The sequence below is a fragment of the Tenebrio molitor genome, chromosome 6, assembly GCF_963966145.1.
Source record: "Tenebrio molitor chromosome 6, icTenMoli1.1, whole genome shotgun sequence".
Lineage (NCBI taxonomy): Eukaryota > Metazoa > Arthropoda > Insecta > Coleoptera > Tenebrionidae > Tenebrio > Tenebrio molitor.
The window spans coordinates 457,982-477,267 of NC_091051.1; the positions used below are offsets into that span (position 1 = coordinate 457,982).

Consider the following 19,286-nt stretch of genomic DNA (forward strand, 5'->3'; position numbering starts at 1 on the left):
CGCAACTTTTTTCACTTTGTTGATAAATAATATTATCTTACGAAATAATCTTATTATTATGTATTTAGTTAAAGTACGAATCAGAGATAACATAACGTTATCTCTGTACTAGCATTCTTTCATACTTTTCTTTGAGTGTTACTATTGTTGGTAGACCTGCTTGTCAATCGAGCTAAACGTCAGTCAAGTTTGAGATTGAGAAACATAATTTTCGTATACAATTCTTTCGTTTAAAAAATGGAAAATGTCTGTAGGACATGTTTGCGAGTACCGACTGCTTTAACCTCATTATACACCGACTCGTGCTTAATCTACAAAATCGAAGCGATTTCGTCCATTCAAGTAATTGATTGACAAACTCTAACCCCCAAGAACTCCAAGTTTGCCCTTTTCAGGTAATAGAAGATGATCATTACCCTTCCAACATTTGTCAGGAGTGCGTAACAAACGTTAACACTCTTTACAATTTCCGAAAAGTTATAATAAACAGCGATAAAGAGTTGAGAGAGAGAAACGCGACCTTAGAACGAACGAAAAGTAAACAAACAGAAAAAAACGCCGAAATCGAGTTATGCGAGCCGCTTGTTAAAAACGAAGACGGCGAAACAACCGTTCTGAATAACGTGGACTCATCTCTGGATCATGCAAGTGACTCAGATCACACCTCGGAGAAAATTGAAACCAGTATTGTCAAATCAGTGAAAAAAGCAATTGCTGTCATGAAAATGTGCAAATGTAACGTCTGTGACAAAACTTTTCCGTCGCGATTCAAGTTATATAACCACAGACGCACAGAACATGTGGCGCCAGGGGTGTGCAATGTTTGTGGCATGATTGTAAGGTCAGATAATTTAAAAAGGCATGTTCAGTTACACTTAGAGGCGCCAGTTGAATGTAAACACTGTGGGAAAGTATTTAAAAATTCTGAATCTCTGAGAGGACACTTACTGATTCACAGGGGAGTCATTTTTACCTGTGAGGTTTGTGGCAAAACTTTTAAAGTCAAAGCAGAGTACAAGAGGCATCTTAAAAGTCATATAGGTCAGTTTTTTTTATTGTGAAGAAATTTTGCATCATTATCTGTTTTCTAGATCCTGAAATTGGAAAAGTCATGTGTACCATTTGTGGAAAAAGGGTCAGAGATTTGAAGAAACATATGCACAGTCACACAGGGGAAAGGCCCTACTTGTGTGTATACTGTAGTAAAGGGTTCACCAGTCCTTATTCCCTAAAAGTTCACACTAGGCAACACACTAATGAAAAACCTTATGTTTGTGAATTTTGTCCAATGGCATTCCCTCAAAAAGTGTCTTTGATGACTCATTTAAAGTCAAAACACAACACATCATGAAAGTTTATGTAATCATTATTACATTTTTACACTTTCACAAATGAAACACTTTGACTGATTAATATTCTTTTATGTACAGTAAATATTTTTTTTAACATAATTAGGGATATTTTAATATGATCACAAAGTCATGAAAATTAATATTTTTAAGCAAATTTAACTAATAATACAACCCTAAGACAAAGAAACAACATTACAACATTAATTTCTTATATAGGTTTATAGAGGAGAGTAGTGACGTATTTTTTGCGATACCTGTGTGTCGCACTAAGGACCATAACGCCGTCTTTTATTGACAGAGCATAAAGATGATTAAGCATTACATGATTTGGCTCAGGTAGAAGAGTTGGTTCACACTATAAAAAAAGTCATCAGAAAAAATATATGGGTATACAGGTGCGTCCTAAAAAACGCCGCAAGCCATATCTGTTATTTATGGGTCGATTTAAATAAAACAAAAACTGGAACAAATTACTTTTTTCTACAACCGTCAAAAGAAACGCGACATTTATGCATGGTTATCACGTCGCAAAGCATGTCATTTTTTGATAGATCAAAAATAGTTGTCAAAAAGTTTCCTTGGATGTTTTAATTTTTTTTTTCTACGATCGTGCAAAAAGTGAGTGTTATTGCATTTTTCACACGACGCACAGGACTGAACTGTTGTTTATCGTTGTTTTTTTCTCGTTTTTTTGTTCGATCGTAGAAAAAATGCTGTATGCAACACGTGCAAAAAGTGTTATTGCACTTGTATTGTCCCACTCGCCTGCGGCTCTTGGGATAATTTTCACGTCGCGTGCAATAATTATTCACTTTTTGCACTTGTTGCATAAATAACTATTTCATCGTAAAAACAATGAAATAGTAATTTACGATATAAGTAACGTTATTAGGCATTTTACATTACGAGAGAATGGTTTGAAAAAACGAGGGACGCAGGACCGAGTTTTTTTTTTAAATGCTTTATGTCATAAAATAGCATTATTGGAATTTTTTTCTTAGAAAAAAATCAGGTATACTATGGTAAACAATCCTAAACGCAATAACAATACTTTCTGAAGCTTTAAAAAAAAAAAATCTGACGAAACGTGTAATAAATATTGCGTTTAGGATTGTTTTCCATAGCATTCTTGATTTTTTTCGAAGAAAAAAATTCCAATAATGCTATTTTATTTATTTATTTTAGCGGTTATTGTTAAATGCATTCTAACATGTGGCATATCACTGGATTCAGAAAAATAATCTCTTTCAAAATCGGAATAAAAATATATATTACCAAGCTATTTGAAAAAACAAAGTTGACTATCATCTGACTTTGAATGACTTTTTGGGAAAAAAATCTATGTTGTGCTTATAGTGTTTTAAATGAATTATTCCAGTTTTTGTTTTATTGAAATTGAGCCATAAATACCGGAGATGGCGGCGTTTTTTAGGACGCACCCTGTATACAAGTAAACATACCGAAAGAGGAGTGTCTTTGTTCAAAATAACTTGCAACAAATGTGGTGGCAAAATGGGGGGTCCTGAAACTTTCTCCCATGGTTTGTTCTGGGGTATTTCTTGGCAAAACTCTTTCTGAGTAGAATCATTATTGACATTCTCACTGTCTTTATCTAACGCTTGAAAAACTTCAAAATCTGACTTCTTTACTGTGATTAAATTATTCTTAACCCCACTGTCATCCTCAACTGTCTTGTTTGAGGGATCATTTTTCCATTCACCATCTACATAAAATTTATATTGGTGTTCACCCTCAGGTAGATCAATTATGGTCACGAAATCCCCGTGACTTTTCACCATTGGTATTGTTTTCCATTCCGTGAAAGTACCACTGACGTACACGTCCTTACCGCCTCCTTCCCATCGGAACACTGTAGGGGTTTTATCACTGGTGTTCACTTTGGTACCCTCAGACACAGTATTCGACCGCGGTCTTTGATGGTCGTACTCCAACATCGCTGGTCTCGTGAAATACGGCTCCTCGTCGTCTTGCGAACTTTGAAACACCAATTTGTGCTCGGGTTTTTTGTCGAAAATGAAAGCCTGGCCGTCTTTCGATGGAGATGACGGCACCGGATCGCCTAGCTTTTGACGATCGCGGGGCGCCCCGCCACTGCCTGCATTGCCCATTTTCACTTGATTAAATAAACTTAATGGCACATTTAATAAACTTATTTACAATGCGTAGTGTCACAGTTGACATTTGACGTAATGGATTGACAGTTTGCAGGATGGTGGCTAAAGTGACTCCGCTAGAATGGAGGTCAGAGCAGTTAAATTGATGGGCCACACGTCCACGTCAAAATTGTATGGGGCGACAAATATCACTGGCTGATTGAATTTAATGCGTTCGTCTTGGACACGCACAACTGAAATTGTGCTTTGTGCACACGGAATTGGAAAGTAGGTAAACGATGTGATCCTAACTACCGCCGGCTTGTTGGGATTTGTGGGTGTTACGTCACGTGGCGTCATTTTTTGGCGTCGGACAAAAATCCCTACCTTTTTAATAATATTAAATCGATAGAAGAAATTGTAGAGAAGCCTTTAAAAATCGGTATTTAGGTAAGTAATGGGTGTTTTTGGACCGATTTAATTGTCGGCGGCCATTTTAGGTGCACGCCAAAAACAATTGCCATTTGTTTATCTTTTCTGTCATCGTGTAAAAATTAGTGAAAATGCGAGACAACGACCAGGAAAAGTCTCAGTCCCCCGATCCGGCTCAAAAGAGACGCAGTCGTAGCACATCAAACAGTAGCAAGAATAGTAACAAAAGCAAACAGAGCCGCTCCAGTTATTCGAAATCGCGTTCAAGGTCTCGAAGTAGAAGCAGTGAAGCAGACGGTTATAGACTCCACATCGCCGATATAGGCGATGACGTTAGGAAATCAGATTTAGAAAAAGTGTTTGCCCCATTTGGGGAGTTAAAAGAGGTGTGGATGACCAACAGTACCCCTTGCTTTGGGTTTGCTGTGTTCAAGGACAAAAAAGCGGCAAACGCTGCCATGAAAGCCACAGACGGGATGTAAGGGTGAGTGTGGGCCGCCATTTCGTTGGTTATTTGTAGGATTTTAGAGAGGTGGCTGGAAGCCGGATACGGGTGACACATGCCAGACCCAGAACTAGAGGTTCTGGTAGGCGTTTCTTCAACACTAACATGAGATGTTATCAGTGTGGCTATTCAGGGCACTTCTACAGAGATTGTCCCGAATTGAACGGAGGCGGCGGCGGCGGCGGCGACAAGCGCGATCGCGATTCACGGTAAAGTTTGTTTGACCTTGTTTCGATTACGGGACAAAGCATTTTTCACCCCAGATATCAAGTCAGAAGCACCAGTTTGGAGGGGTGTGAACAAATTTGCGTGATCAAGAGTTGCTTTGTCTCGTGATGGCGTTTCTGTTTCCTTTCGAAGTGCACCAAAACTCTTTACCTAATTGTTGTTTTGTGATTTGTCAGGCACATGGTATTAATTTATATGGTTTGGTTAAGCATATTATATGGATTTGTTTGATGGGTGTCCATATATGCCACTTGGTGACTTGGTGTGGAACTGACATAGCTTTTTGGCCCTGTATGAGTCAGAATATGGTGCTCATTATGGTATAAATATTTTTAGTTACGATTCGCACTACGATCGGTCTAGACGCCACAGAGATAGAGATCGTGACTACTACGAGAGGGACTATGGAAGAAGACATCAAAGGTCTTCAAGGAGATACGACGACTACAGAAGCAACAGGAGCAGTCGCCGTCATCGTTACTGATGATGAGTTACTTTTAAATGGGTATTTATATAAATAACGGTTCATTGTTTTTTTCTGCATTTCCATTTGTGTGCGTTTTATTCAAGTAAAATGGGTGTTGCTTTAATACCAAAATCATGGTTTTTTTTTTGGGTACTCTGAGAGTTACCCACTGTCGTTTTTTCGTGTATAAAACTTTCTGAAGAACTTTAATTTTGTTGTGACACTTTTCAAGGATTTATATGTCATTTTAAAATAAAGTATGAATTGTAGACAATTTTGATTACGTACCTCTCCACTTTTCCATTTTTTACACTACCTTACGAAACGACAGATCTGTATAAAACACCCGAACTTGAAGGTCGTAGTTTGCAACTGATACCTCTAAATATAAGTCAATTAGCGATGAAACGATAATGCGTTCTACGTTAAAAAATTTATTCAAACTGTCTGTACAAAATATAACAATTCTTGAAACCACACTAACATACTCTTTTTTTTTTCTTGATAAAAAATAAATAGTTGTATAAAAATAATACTCTCTAAATTACATAATTCGATGTCAGAACGTCACTCGAATGGCAAGACGCTTGTACTGCAAGGTTGAGGCAAGAACGGGCTCATCTTCGCGATGATGGACCTTCTTCCAGTTTCCGCCAGACAACCTGAAATTCATTTAGATCGAAAAAATACATATTTACTTCGACGGCAACTTACGTTACACATTTCCCTGACGAGGGCTTTTTCGCCGTCGTCCATGTCTTGCGAGGTGTTATCGGACATGTTTTCCGCTCTTTCCGGCATCCGTCCTTCCCTCTCGAGCTGTTCTCGCACTTCGAGAACCTGGAGAGCTCGGACGACGGCTTCGGGACGGCCACTCAACACTCCGACGCCAGCATCTGGAGGAATTGCGATGCTGGGGTCGCCGGTGGTGGTGGCAATTTGATTGATTTTGTGCGTGAGAGCTCGTTTGTCCTCTTCCAGTTGCTTGACACGCTGTTCCAAATTCCTGACGTACTGCATTATTTGGTCTGCGGTAGAAAACGCATTATGAATAAATTTGTAATAAAAACAGTCGCCGTAAGAATTTGGGTTATTGTTTGAAACTAGATTTTTTTAATAATCTGGGGTGAAATGAGAGATGTAATGAATCATTTCCGGCGATCACGTAAACATTCAAAAAGTGTGGGAGAGGCATTATGAGTTATTAAAATGCGGTGGGAAGAGAAATGACGTTCCCACGTCAGGAAGCGTCGTGTGAAAGTGGTTTCCTCACCGTTGAAGGTGCTGCGTTGTCTCGCGAGGTTCTCGTGAAGAATCCTCTCCCGGCTGGCGGACCTCCTAGGCGGATTACCCCCCGCGGTAAACTGCTGCGGCACAGCGGGTTCATCGGCGTTGGTGCTAGAACTGGAGCCATCTCCGTCATCTCTCATGTTCCCCGCGGGAGCACTCCCGCACGACGGACAAATCGAATTCCCGCCTCTCTCCTCGTCCAGATAAAGACACAATTCTTTCAGTTCCAAATTGTCTTTGATCAATTCCTGCTGCTTGTTGTCCAACTCGCGCAACTTATTCTGATAAGCGGACACTTCTTGTCGCATCACACTAGCGGTGTACCTCCCGAAACGCTGCCATTCCCTCGCCAGCTTGCGACCCTTCTGGCGGTCGTCGTCGAGAAAACAACACAAATCGCGCAACTCCTGGTTGTCGTCGGCGAGCCGTTGGTTTGCCTCCTTGAGCGCTCGCAGCTCCCCGAGGATGCTCTGCATGTGGCGGTTGGGGTCGGCTATCCTCGCGTCCTCCGGCTTCCGCACGAACTTTAGCATCTCAGGCCGAAGAAACTCGTCGTCGTAGCGGACGGGTTGGCGGACCTGGGGCACTCCGGGCTCGTCGAGGGGCCGCGGCTGGTGCACTTGTACCTGGGTGACGGCGCGTTCGGGATAGTAAGGGTAAGGTTTACCGGTTTGCGGCAGCCTCACGTTTTCGGGCAGTTTAGGAGGCGGATACTGTTTGCTGGCATCTTTGGGGTGGTGCTTGAGGATGCCTTGCCCGCCGGGCGGTGGCAGCGGGGGCGGCTGATAGCGCGGGGGTGCAGAAGTGGCAGGATCCGCTGGTGGTTTCACGATGAACGGCTGTTTCTTATTGGACATGTTTACAACATGTCACCTTAACCTCTTAACGCGAACTGTGCATACTTTGCTGGCTTTTAACTCGATGTAGGTCAAAGAAGTGGCGCACTCACTCACATATTGAAGGTGTGGGCAGGGTTGGGCGATGTTTTTGGGGATCCCGAAGTCGAAGAGCGATCTTGAAGGGGCGTTTGCTTCACTTTTGCACTTTTACAACGCTGACCGACGAAGAATTCGAAGATGACGACTGCGGCGCGTTTACTACGCGTCCGTAACTCAACATGGCCGATGTTACATGAATGTGACTCAAGTCGAGCGAGCTACGAACCGGACGTCAACACTCGCCAGGTAAACCGGCACAGAGTGGTGGGCATGGAATAAATGCCAACCTGGGGCCTGGCCCAACACGAATTCCACAACGCGGTCGCTCGTGGACCTGACCTCAAAATATTACCATCCCGTCATGTTGCTTTGATGATGGACGAGTTTTGGAATCTTTTTCAATTCATTTTATTATTATTACGTGTGTGAACAGCGAAATTTGATGTTCAATTTGACCGTATAATGCATTCATTTTTGTAATGACGAACTAACTGGAACTTTTTTTTTGTTACATTTTTTTTACAAAATAAATGAAAATTAGACAGTTGGCAATGATTTAAATTGTCATAGTACTGTCACTGCCAAAATGAATGAATTTCCAAAACGGAGTAGAGCATCAATAAGCAAGTAGTCGAACCAGCACATTTTAAAAGCTTTCAACAAAATAAAATGGAAACGCAACTACTTAAAGTACAAAATTGTAGAAGCAGTGGCGGATGTTTTTTCGGTAAATTCTAATCTGAAATAAAACTCTCCCTAAATGCTGTACAGGCTTCAGTCTCAGAAGTATGTACAAAATGTTAAATGAAGGACAAGGACAAGGCTTATGGGAAACTTTAGCATCCATGACATCCCCAATTAATGTTAATTTGGTTGAAGATTCCGATTCGGACTTAGAAAAGAGCAACGATGACGAGGATGAGTAGCAAAATGCAAAATAATTAAACAAATTTAATTTCACAATACATTGATTGGGACCAGTTTTGACAGAACAAATTACGTGACCCATAACCTAACTTTTTAAAAACCCAAATTCGCGGTAAAAAGATGTGTTCACAAGACAAAAGTTACTAATTTTAGTAACTTTAGTTCGTCATTACAAAAATGAATCTACTATAGAAGCATTTGTTTTAAATCATTTTGAACACAGAGATCAGAGAATACTTATGACTCTTATGAGATAATTAAAAAAGACAGTTCCGGAGTTCGTCAGGGTTCAGCACTGGGTCATCCCGTTTTCATGGCTTTCAACGAACAGACAAAAAACAGCATCAAGTCGTTTGTTTTTTTTTTTTCCGAGTTACATCATCACATTTGTGGAAACATAAAGGTGATGGATTGATTCTTATCGTACGATTCGACTTGATTGTGCGGTCTTGATAAAACATGTATGAATTAATCAATCCTCGATGAAAACTTCAGATCCATTCCTACAAATTTTTTATTTGATATGGATTTGTTGTGCCGATAGTGTTTAGCGTCGAGTCGGCTCTTGAATATGCAATAAGTCGTTGATACTCGTTCAACAATTTAAAAGAGAATAACCATACCCTACGCATGATACGTGACACCTCGCTTTCATACATGTTTGAAAAGGTCGACTTTATACGTAGATTATTCGGGTTCAAAAGGGAAACCGGGCTGGGAGTTAAAAAAAAAACACCAAATATTAAATGAAATCTCCAGTCTATGTGCATTTAGAAAATGCAGAACCTCGTTAACGAGTGATTTATTAATTTTTCTCGCTAATTAAGATTTATTGAGAGAAGTTGTATTAAGTTTAATTAACCGGCGGTGGATGTTGCATGTGGATTATTAACTTAGATATGTACTTTTATAAAACCCCTTGATTCACTTAATAAGTCGCTGCTCTGAATCGTCGTTTTTAACGGTCCAGAATGTGATCCGAATATTCTTAACTCCAAGCTGCTGCTAGCCATGGACGGAATATAACTTGTGCGTTACCAGAAAATATTGTTTAAGATAAAGGGATAATCTAAAACAGCATGACTTTGTCAAGTGAAAAAAGTGAGGACAAAAGCGAGGCCGGATTATACGGGGTGATCAAGAAGGACTGTTTAAGTTGGTAACACTGGATTGTATTTTAAATCGTATAACAGGAGTAACTTCCGGTTGTTGGTGGCTTGTCGTTGTTAATGCTGTACCTATATCAGATATTTGTCAAATAAACCAACAAAACATATCCAGTTGCAGTGTTATAAATAACCGAATTAAAAAATTTTCTTAATTGTACTACCAACTTAAACAGTCCTTCTTGATCACCCGGTAGAAAGGCTTGAATTATGCATTAAGACAACGCTTGGTGGATTTAGCGCAATCACACGGGAGTACCTACCTCGAAGGACGAAAACTTGGAAATATGACCTAATCTTGTAAAAAGGAAAACTCTGGTCGGGCATATCTAATTAGAATCATGCATGGTTAGGAGATCCCTCATTCGAAAAGACAATAAAGAAACGACGGTGTGGAATCGATGGGGTGCATTAAGGATTCGCCAAAATGGCTCCCGCAAGTGCCTGGAATTTTACTGCTTTGAATTACGGGACTCATTTGGATTCATCTTGGCGTGCATCCCGTTGATCAAAGCAGGGCCGTATGGAGCTATCGACGGCGATGTATTCGCAAAAATGGAAAACTATCAGAATTAGGAGAAGGGTGAGTTTCGATTTAGATTGGTGCAAGCGGTGGTTTGGTGAAGTATAGTAAAAGGAAATTAAACGTCTGGCGATGGGGCGGAGAGATATGCGGGAAAGAAGGTAATTAAGTGGATTCTCAAAAGCAACGAACATCCTCCAAAGAATAATGCGAATTGCGATTCCTACAAAAACAATTATCCGACTGAAGAATTTGAATTATTTTATTTATTATTTGGGCCGGATTCGTTAATGAAATATTTTTGCGAGGGCGGAAGAGCATCGTGTGGTGAATACGACACTGCGACAAGACGAGATTTATAGTTGCAGGGATCTTAATTGCAAAGCGGTCCATAGCCCAGGTGAATCTCAAAGGACCAATGAGGCTGTGAATTCCGGCCATGGCCAAGTGAGCTAATCTCAGGTATTTTATTGCCTAGATTCAACTTTACACCTCCATTACGCCAAGACGTAAACATGCCAACGAGCGAGAAAATGACGCCCGAAATGTTTTCGTTCGATTGGGACGGGGGATGTGAGGATTAACACTTCCATTTCCGGCCGGTGGAGGTTTTGTCCAGCGCCAATATCCTACCCGTCACTCGTGTGCAAATTTGCACGTCTTTTTGTCAGTTGGAAAAAAACTGCCGAAAAGAGACGGTGAAGAGGCAATTTTCAGTCTTTCGCACCTGAAGTGGGGACTCAGATAACCTGCGAGGGTGAACTTTTCATCTCGATATCTGAAACCATCCGATACAAGAGAAGTTGAGAACTTTACGACGTTCCTTAAAAACTTTTGTATGAATTACATTTTATACACGACAGCTACACGCTTAATCTGATTGGGTGGCCGAGGAGTCAACGTCCCTGTGGCGCAGAGGATAGCGCGTTGGACTTCTAATCCAAAGGTCGTGGGTTCGATCCCCGCCAGGGATGGGTTACACCCGTACTTTTTTTCCTACATCAAACACACGCAACTAAATTCCGCATGAAATAAAAAACGAACACATTTTATTTGATGCAAAATGACAATTAAAATCAATTCAAACTTAAAACATCAAATTAGACGAATAAATTAAAATGGAAATTAAACCAAAAGCCTTCGTAAAACTTGAAATAAGTGTTATTCTTCTTCGACGTCGCAAAAAATCCAGTCTTCGTGGGCTTCGAAATGGCGAGGGACGCTTTTTGGTTTGTGTTTGTGGTCAGTGGGCGTTGGTATTTTGGCGTCCCATTCGTCGTCCGATGGGGTTATTTCGGAATTTCTTTCTTTCAATTTTATAGGTTCTTCGTCGTCCCAACATTCCGATTCTGTATCCACGTCGTACGTTTCGTTATCAGAATTAGCGAATTCTTCCGAATACGAATCAAGGTTGGCAACAAAATTCTCTTCAACTGGCAGCAATCTAGGGCCGTCGGTTCTGACGTGGTCCAACATTTGACGCAATTGTTCCCGTTTCACTTTGTACTTTTCGTAAGATTCGTGAAGGGACATGTCAAAATAATTTTTTTCCAAGTCTATGCAGCAGACATTCTTTATACAACTGGGAACTGTTTCTAACGAATTACTGTACAAGTCTAGTATTTCTAAGTTTGTGAATTCAGCTACCAACGAGATGTAATTGAAAGGCGCTTTAACGACTGACAGATTTTCTAAAGAAGATACTTCCGCGGGAAGCGAACACAGAGTATTATTTGAGACATCCAGAATTTTCAGGTTTTTAAAATTCTTAATTTCTTCAGGAATCCAAGATAAATCACAGTTAATTAAATGTAGTTCGGTCAGAGTAGCGATCCGGAAAATTTCCTGAGGCAGTATGGAAACGGTCACGTTATTGGCCTTGAGAATTTTCAAATTTCTCCATTTCGCTCTAACGAAAAGTTTAGGTACATTATTGAATCGATTGTAATTGCGTTTCGATTTGTCATTACTGACGTCCAAATATTCCAAAGTTTTTATCCCTTTCAGAAAAACGCAGTCTGAATCGCGCAACTGAGCATTGCACAACTCCAATTTTCTTATGGTCAGCTCATGTGTTGGCTTCAACTCGACCATAAAATTGTTACAATAATTCACTTCGACTAGTTGAGGGCAGGGCAAGGTCAAAATCCAATGGGGAAAATTGCGGATTTTGTTGTCGGACAGTTTTAATGTTTTTATTGTTCCGCTACAAGCGGGCTCTATGTCGAAAGTCTCGATGAAATTGTGAGATAAATCTAACAATTCCAGTGTTTTCAAGCCGGAATAAAGGCAACTAGGAACTTCCCTGAGCTTATTATGTGTTAGAATCAATTGTTTCAAGTTTAACTTATGTATGTTGTGTGGAATTTCGCTAATATCACAGTTGTCTAATTGTAACACGGAGATTTTGTTGATTTCGAAGTCAATGTTGTTGCTGAAAAAGTCGTTCAACTTACAGTGGTGCAGCCCCTCCGAGTCGCCTTTGAAGCGATTGTAGTTTCGCACTTCGACGTTATTTTCGTCGGTTTTCACGCACAACGGAGCGTCTTCTGAAAATTATTCGATTATTCGTGCAATTAAAAAAACTACAATTTACCTTTAAAGAAACCCATTGCTTCGAAATTTAATTGACACAAAAAGTGAGGTTATGTAAGTCTCGTGTTTACGTTTGTCACTCCAATCATCTAGCACGTGTCAACAACCTCGGTTAGATCGAACTTTTGCGGACTCTTACGATCATCCACGAGCTTTTTTAATAATTGACGTTGACTGCAATTACACAATTATTAAAACAAAATATCTCCAAAAAACTGACTTAATATCGATGGTGATTATGTTTTAGTATGTTTTTTTTTTTTGACACGTTATCGATGGTTGGCAATCCTCTGTGTACAACATTGTCGCCTTGATAACCTGTTTTGCATTCCAAATGCAGAGCCTAGAATTTTTTTGCATAAATATGAAATTCCTTTTAGTGGATTCTGTTCCCGTGATATTTCATAACAGACGTCCGAAAATAAGACGCGAATCTCGCACACAAGAAATATGTTTTTTTGGGAAAATGAATGGGATTTAGTTTTCAATTTTACGATGAAAAAATACTCTTCTGAACTGAATGTTCAGAGTTCGGTTTCTGACGCGCAGAGGACGCCAGCGTAAACAGGTCGCTCCGACTTCTGGACGAGGGTCGCATAAGACAAGCTCCACCGATCGACCTCAACTTTTTTTCTGCATTTTCCGTTACCACAAAACGCGTTAGTGATTTAATTTGAGTTGTGCCAAGTTTGACAAGTTAGTTTTGCGGGGTTTTCCGCGATATCGAAGTTTTTTAATTTGTAACGCAATGTATATAACGACTTTATTTCCCCGGGGAGCCATTATTCGACAAGATAAACCAATCAGCGGGAATTTATTACGTCGAACTTTTCACGGAATTATCCGAAATATGCATGTAAAGTTTGTTCTTTTTCTTTACGTTGGTGAAATACTTTACCAGATTTCGAAATAAGAATGCACGAATAAAAATGTTGCGGTATTAGAAACGGGGAGGGTGTGGCCGTTGTAATTAATATCGGGGGGTTAACGAGGGCGGTCGTGATTCCCAAACGGCCTTATTTCACAAGATGGGCTAATGGATGTTAAACATTATTCTTGATTAGCGTCGTAATGGCCGTGAATTTTTACTCGACACGTTTCATTTTCCACAGCAATTCAAAAATTTGTTGAATGAAGGGAGCGAGGCGCTGGAATTGTTGCAGGGTGGAAACTCGACGTCAAATCTATTAAATGGGAAATTAATATGCCAGCTAATTCAAAGAGACCTACACACCAGCCAACTACATCCAACTAATCAAGTTTATAATAATTATGTACTTAGTTCAAAGATACAACCCACTCGTTAAGATTAACTGGCTGCTGGTGACTGACAGCACAGTAATAGTTTCTGACCGAAAGATATGACGTTGTGGCGTTACAACGAACGTTCTCTTGACCGGATCCGATGCATTTTTCCTGCTTTTGGGAACGAGTCTATTGCAGATTACGGAAAAGTTGTTAAGAGTGCGGTTATATAAAGAACCTAATTTATATTTTAAAGTTTTAGTGTGCACGCGAACTACCGAGTATATAATTTTCATGTTATTGGGATAGGAAGTGCAATTTAATTTTGCATTATTATTCTAAAACATCCGGGAAGCACAAGAAACTGCACCAGAAGCTGACGTCTGTAATACGGGAGCCGAGTTTGCACTAATGCAGAATTAGTGTTGATTCTTGCAGGAGAGTGGGTTGCATACTTATGACGCCGTAATTTTATTTCAGTTTTGAGAACCCTTAACTTAAATTGTGTTTCGGAATCATCCGTGCAACGTGCTCATCTCGCCTCTTTTATTATTTAACACTCTTGCTCGGCTAGCAATGAAATTTCGGCCTCTCTAACCGCCCTCGTTCACTTTTTCCGCCATCAAGACACGTGCTCACACCACCGATTCAATTAATTCCGGTCGTTAACTGCCCTCATCCTTAACCCATGACCCACGAACAGTGATGGGCACGTTGTCTCAATTATCTAGTGTTGTCAACGACACGGAGTTATTGAGTAATGAACCTAAATTTAGAAATTGAATAAGTTTGATTGGATAGCAAAATACATAGAAATTCTAAAATTGCTTTGAAAAGGTCCACTGTAGCAGTCGAACTTCCGTCAGTGTCCGTGATTTAATCGAGATTCAATCAAATTGTCTTGCGCTTTTAATAGAGCACTCGTTACAGTAGCACCGGGGGTTTGAAGAACGTCATCGTAAAAAGCCATGCCCGCTTGCGAAAAATGCAGACTACGTGATACCCGAGTGACAGTCCACGAAGTTATAACACCGCTCCTAAACTATTTTATTACAAAGCACGCGCTTACCCTTATTACTTATAACAGTGGAAGCCGAAAAATTTCCGGCGAGGTCGAATCCATTACTCTAGCCGTTTTCCCACGCGGATCCGATTAAACGGCGTCGTTTTAAAAATTCAAATCGACCAAAAAAGCAACAAAGAGTCGATGGATCAATGGCGCGGACGTCCGAAATGTCCAAAGTGTTCCCACGGGGACCGACAGACACGAACATCGCGTACACGTCCTGTTCTGGAACCATTTTTATCAAGACGTGACGTGAACTAGATAAATAAACTCGCCAAAGACAAAGCGTACGGTCAGGATTTTACGACGGACCAGGATCGGAACGTCATAAGCTCCGAATCAATTAGGTGATGCTCGAGGTGGTGATGCCACCCCCAAATCTCATCCCCGTTATGTCACATTTATATCACGAACGCCCTACAGAAGTATAAAAGAACTGATTCGCCCGACTTTCATTAAATAGCAGTACATTTCAATTTTGAACAAATACACCAAGAAACAGTTGCTCATCCTGGACTGGAATTTTTTGACTTTTCTATTCAAAAAGTAAAGAACATATTTTCTTACGAAAAGAAGACGAGATGGCCATGGGTTTCTTTTTAATCAGAATCTTGGCGCCATCTAAGAATATTACAACAACCACTTTCGAGAGCAAAAGGGTAGTTTTATAATCCACTTTGATTTCTTTTTCGTATTGTTTGTTCGCAATGTAAATTGTAGTCTTGTTGGTATTGACGTGTCCTTCTATCAAGTTTAGGTTAGGTTAGGTTAGGTTAGAAAGTTGACCAGACAAAAATACATACAGTCGCGAGCAATAAATTTTGGTCGTCAAGGTCATTCTTTGACGTAATCGAAAATGCTCCATTGTAAAACAGTCGTAAATATCATAACTTATCATCATGTTGTATGACATTAGTTGTCATTTTTGTTCTAATTTTTTGACACTTTGTTGACATGGGCATAATTTTTAAATGTGTGATAATCTAACCAAATTTTGAAATGACATTGACGACCAAAATTTATTGCTCGCGACAGTACATGCATAAATATGTTTAAATGCTTTTCTCTTCTATTCCAAGGTTGGTAGAACTTACTAATTTGTATAGTAGGTTGCCTCGTTGCCATTTAAAACAATAGTTTAATTTTTTTCCCCACAAAAGTTACTCGTGACGTCATAATGCACTAAACTACTACAGAGTTTGTCGATCATGCATTAGGTGTTACCTCACTAGAATAAAACCCAAAAAGCCATCCAATAAACCACACGGAGCTTATAAACCTTGGGTTCTATTCGAACACTTAAAATTTCTGGGTTGATTTTACGTCCCGAGTTACTTTTCCCCTCCGCTCCTCAATTTTCAACGAGGCAATCTACTATAGGTACAAATTAGTCAGTTCTACCAACCTTGTTTTATTCTAATTTTAGCTCCATCTAAAAAATCTCAATACACTCAACTGATTTATAAAGGCGCTATTTTTGAATACATTATGCTTTCGTTACGTTGGTAGAAGGTGTTGGATTCTCTCATGGGCTGTGACCTTGGAAATATCTGCAAGAAGGCGGAGCAATAAACCGGTAAAAAATCTGCAAATAGACGAGAAAGAGACCAAACTAATGTAACGAATGACGATGTTTTCCGATATTCGTTGTTTGCGCAGATATGACTCATAGCCCATGAGAAAATCCAAGACCTCGACTCTGTGGACAAATTTTACAACCGCTTCGACGCAATTATATACCCTCGCGCTATACCTACACCGTGTATCGAACTTTTCAAGTAATTTTTGTTTTTGATCCACAATATGGGATACCCTGATGCTTTTGTCTTTCAGTCAGTTCTTTTGTTTTTCTTTGTTTGTCTTTCATCCGTGATCGCATTTGGCGAGTACCTGAAACCCGTGGAGATGATATTGATGTTTGCTCCTTTTCTTGGCGAATTGTGCCAGTTGGACGTAGTGGCGCCGCATTGCCGTTGCCGGCGGCGCCAGAGGAGCCGCCACGACGTCCCGACCGTCCCCTCTCGTCGCCGCCCCCACAGCCGATCGGAACGAAATCATAACAGTATATTGACTGACGTCCGTTATTACTTCTCAAAAATCATCACGTATCGTCCTGACTGCGGTTTTAATAAGTTGCCTTGTATCGAAAGTTGACTCGACACGATTCTAAGTATAAATCAGATAGAGGACGGCGGCGCCGCCACCATGAATCCATCAAACTTGAACAAATCTCGAATATTCCAACTATATCGATCGACATTTCAATAACTTGCAGCCGTGCAGAACAAAAACGGCCGGTATATTGTCAAAAGTGCCGGCCGAAGAGCAAAAATATTAAATAAATGGGCGAAGACTTTCGGCACGGTTGGCTAAATGTTGCGACTCATGGATATATGAGATCGAGAATAGCGTCTGAAAACCAACAGATTTCTTTTTTTTTGTGAATCTACCTGGGTTTAATCTATACAAGTATAAATCAAAAAGCTGCAGAGGAGACAAGCCCGAGGCGAATAAATCATGCGGGAAATTTTATATTGCATTTATAATTCCGGCTCGCGCGAATCGATAAGATTTCCCTCGGTGATGGTTCCTCCAACTATGATGAGCGCAATTGCTACAATGGTCCTGAGCCGTATCCGACTCTTTTCCAACTTCGATTTGACTTCCAAATCAGTTTAAATCGGCTTCGAGACAGCGAAAATATTGCTCCTCAATTTAATAAAGCTTGTATTATGGAAATTATTCATATAGCCGCGATTTCTTACGCGCCGAACAAACTCTGTTAAATCGCAAAGGACTAGTAGATAAACCGATAACCACCGCGTCGAAAGATTCCGATTCGGAAATGGTATTTTCTTCCCTTCTGATTAGACACGACCACCTGTTCGTTTAACGTGCTGATTTAAAACACTCACCGAAATATTAATTAAAATCGACAGCTCACTCTCGAGGTGGTGTTTTTTCATTCGAACAGAGCGATAAACAAAGAATTGGTGGACTAGTGCTAGTGGTTTATTGATTTTCATCTTGGCCTATATTCTCCTCTACGCAAAATTTTATGGAACTTGGCGAACAAGCTAATGTCGGCACGAAATATGTTCTTTGCGATATTAATATTTTTTGTTTTAATATAAACGTTAACTCTGACTTTTCAGATAAATCCACTTTTCAGTTCGTTCGATGAAATTAATATCCATAACAGTTCTGAGTTGAAGAATCGCGTATTTCATTCGCTCGGTCCGCGGTTGTAAATAAAAAGTAATAAACCCATAAATTTCACATTACATTCTAATTAGAGTGAAAAACCGCGTTCCACTTAAAAATGCAAGCGAAAATCCGGCCATCCTATAAATTAAACACAGAAATTCATTAAATGTACTCGTAATAATGACTTATTGAAGCTGTTAACGTGAGATCAGTTAATCTTTCAAGATCCCTGAAACTTTAACAAGTTCACAGAGCTTTATATTCTCGACGTTTACATCGTTTTTATTTTGTTTCGTTTTTGTAATTTCCATGTTGGCTGGTTTTTCCCACAGCGAGCATGAAAAATTGTCCATTGATCGTATCGACATTTTTTTTTACACACAATGAAAACAAAGAGACGACCAATACTGTAGATGCAAGATAAACCGTTTTAATTGCTTACATTGCCAACACAAACAAGACCTAAACAATGGGGTTAAATTTAGAAATCGACGCCAAGATTTTTCAATTGTATGACCTGGATAACAAAAACACGGTTTCAACGGCAAATAAGGCACATTGGGAAAGAGAATTGAACGGGAAACAATCAAGCAATTTATTGCTTTCGAGGAAAATAAAACCAACTGTAGAATTTTTACATAAAGTCCAGTCAAAAATCAAAAAACCACCAACGTCGCATTTTTTGAGGTTAAATGTTTATTAAGTGTCTTGTTTTTCTGGGTATGTTGAAGTAAAAATAATAAGAATCAATAAATAAATGAAACGTGCTGCTAATAAAACAATATGAACGAAATTCAAAGCAACTGAATTTTATTTTGAATCAAATAAATGTCATAATTTATAGTTACCAACGTAGTATGAAAAAATATCTACGTAGGGTTTTTTAAATTTTACCAACCTAAAGCAACAGGTGGTGGTTTTTTAATTTTTGAATGAACTTTATTATCTATTCATTTTGATTGTGACCACAACGAAAAAAATAGTAGGCGCTGTTTAGCTGTGTGCTGCATACGTTTTCCCTCAGAACAACTCTCGTTTTCCACTAAATTTTTGTGTGGTGTGAATCTGATGTGAAAATGTCAAAACTTGACAAAGGTCCATGCTTGACAATGGTAGCAAAGCAATGATCCCAATGTATTTATCAATATTAATAACCAGGAAAAAATAGACTGTAGTAGGAGAAACTAAAAACGTCTATCTGATTCTGTGATCACGTCTGTTGAAAAGTGGGG

At 39.7% G+C, this 19,286-nt stretch overlaps 5 protein-coding genes and 1 non-coding gene across 7 annotated transcripts in view; 3 read left to right on the top strand and 3 right to left on the bottom strand.

The window, feature by feature from the left end:
- The first annotated feature begins 147 nt into the window (after window positions 1–147).
- On the top strand, window positions 148–1,451 carry LOC138133891 (zinc finger protein 664-like). Its single transcript, XM_069051894.1, has 3 exons — window positions 148–342; window positions 396–1,041; window positions 1,092–1,451. Exons 1-3 carry the CDS (start codon window positions 238–240, stop codon window positions 1,349–1,351), a joined length of 1,011 nt encoding a protein of 336 aa, XP_068907995.1. The 5' UTR covers window positions 148–237; the 3' UTR covers window positions 1,352–1,451.
- Window positions 1,407–3,625, bottom strand: alc (5'-AMP-activated protein kinase subunit beta-1). Its single transcript, XM_069051895.1, has 2 exons — window positions 2,813–3,625; window positions 1,407–1,707 (listed from the first exon to the last, which is right to left on the bottom strand). Exons 1-2 carry the CDS (start codon window positions 3,479–3,481, stop codon window positions 1,561–1,563), a joined length of 816 nt encoding a protein of 271 aa, XP_068907996.1. The 5' UTR covers window positions 3,482–3,625; the 3' UTR covers window positions 1,407–1,560.
- Window positions 3,626–3,636: 11 nt separating this feature from the next.
- Window positions 3,637–5,371, top strand: LOC138133894 (uncharacterized). 2 transcript variants are annotated; one of them, XM_069051896.1, is made up of 4 exons: window positions 3,637–3,916; window positions 3,967–4,376; window positions 4,427–4,612; window positions 4,968–5,371. In XM_069051896.1, exons 2-4 carry the CDS (start codon window positions 4,030–4,032, stop codon window positions 5,113–5,115), a joined length of 681 nt encoding a protein of 226 aa, XP_068907997.1. In that variant the 5' UTR covers window positions 3,637–3,916; window positions 3,967–4,029; the 3' UTR covers window positions 5,116–5,371. The 2 variants fall into 2 exon arrangements, with proteins under 2 accessions (XP_068907997.1, XP_068907998.1); XM_069051897.1 differs by having other exon boundaries at window positions 3,637–3,908.
- Window positions 5,372–5,515: 144 nt separating this feature from the next.
- Window positions 5,516–7,845, bottom strand: Ccdc85 (coiled-coil domain-containing protein 85). The gene is made up of 3 exons (XM_069051893.1): window positions 6,371–7,845; window positions 5,812–6,125; window positions 5,516–5,759 (listed from the first exon to the last, which is right to left on the bottom strand). The coding sequence occupies exons 1-3, from the start codon at window positions 7,242–7,244 to the stop codon at window positions 5,715–5,717; spliced, it is 1,233 nt and encodes a 410-aa protein (XP_068907994.1). The 5' UTR covers window positions 7,245–7,845; the 3' UTR covers window positions 5,516–5,714.
- Window positions 7,846–10,842: 2,997 nt separating this feature from the next.
- Window positions 10,843–10,915, top strand: TRNAR-UCU (transfer RNA arginine (anticodon UCU)). Its single transcript has one exon. It is a non-coding gene; the product is annotated as a tRNA-Arg (tRNA).
- Window positions 10,916–10,973: 58 nt separating this feature from the next.
- LOC138133888 (leucine-rich repeat and death domain-containing protein 1-like) overlaps window positions 10,974–19,286 on the bottom strand; it is a 41,533-nt gene continuing 33,220 nt past the window's right edge. The window contains exons 2-3 of the mRNA XM_069051890.1: window positions 12,538–12,710; window positions 10,974–12,490 (exon numbers count right to left, since the gene is read on the bottom strand). Of these exons, the coding sequence (XP_068907991.1) occupies window positions 11,103–12,490; window positions 12,538–12,553 (1,404 nt within the window). The 5' untranslated portion in view covers window positions 12,554–12,710 and the 3' untranslated portion in view covers window positions 10,974–11,102. The remainder of the gene's footprint in view (window positions 12,491–12,537; window positions 12,711–19,286) is intronic.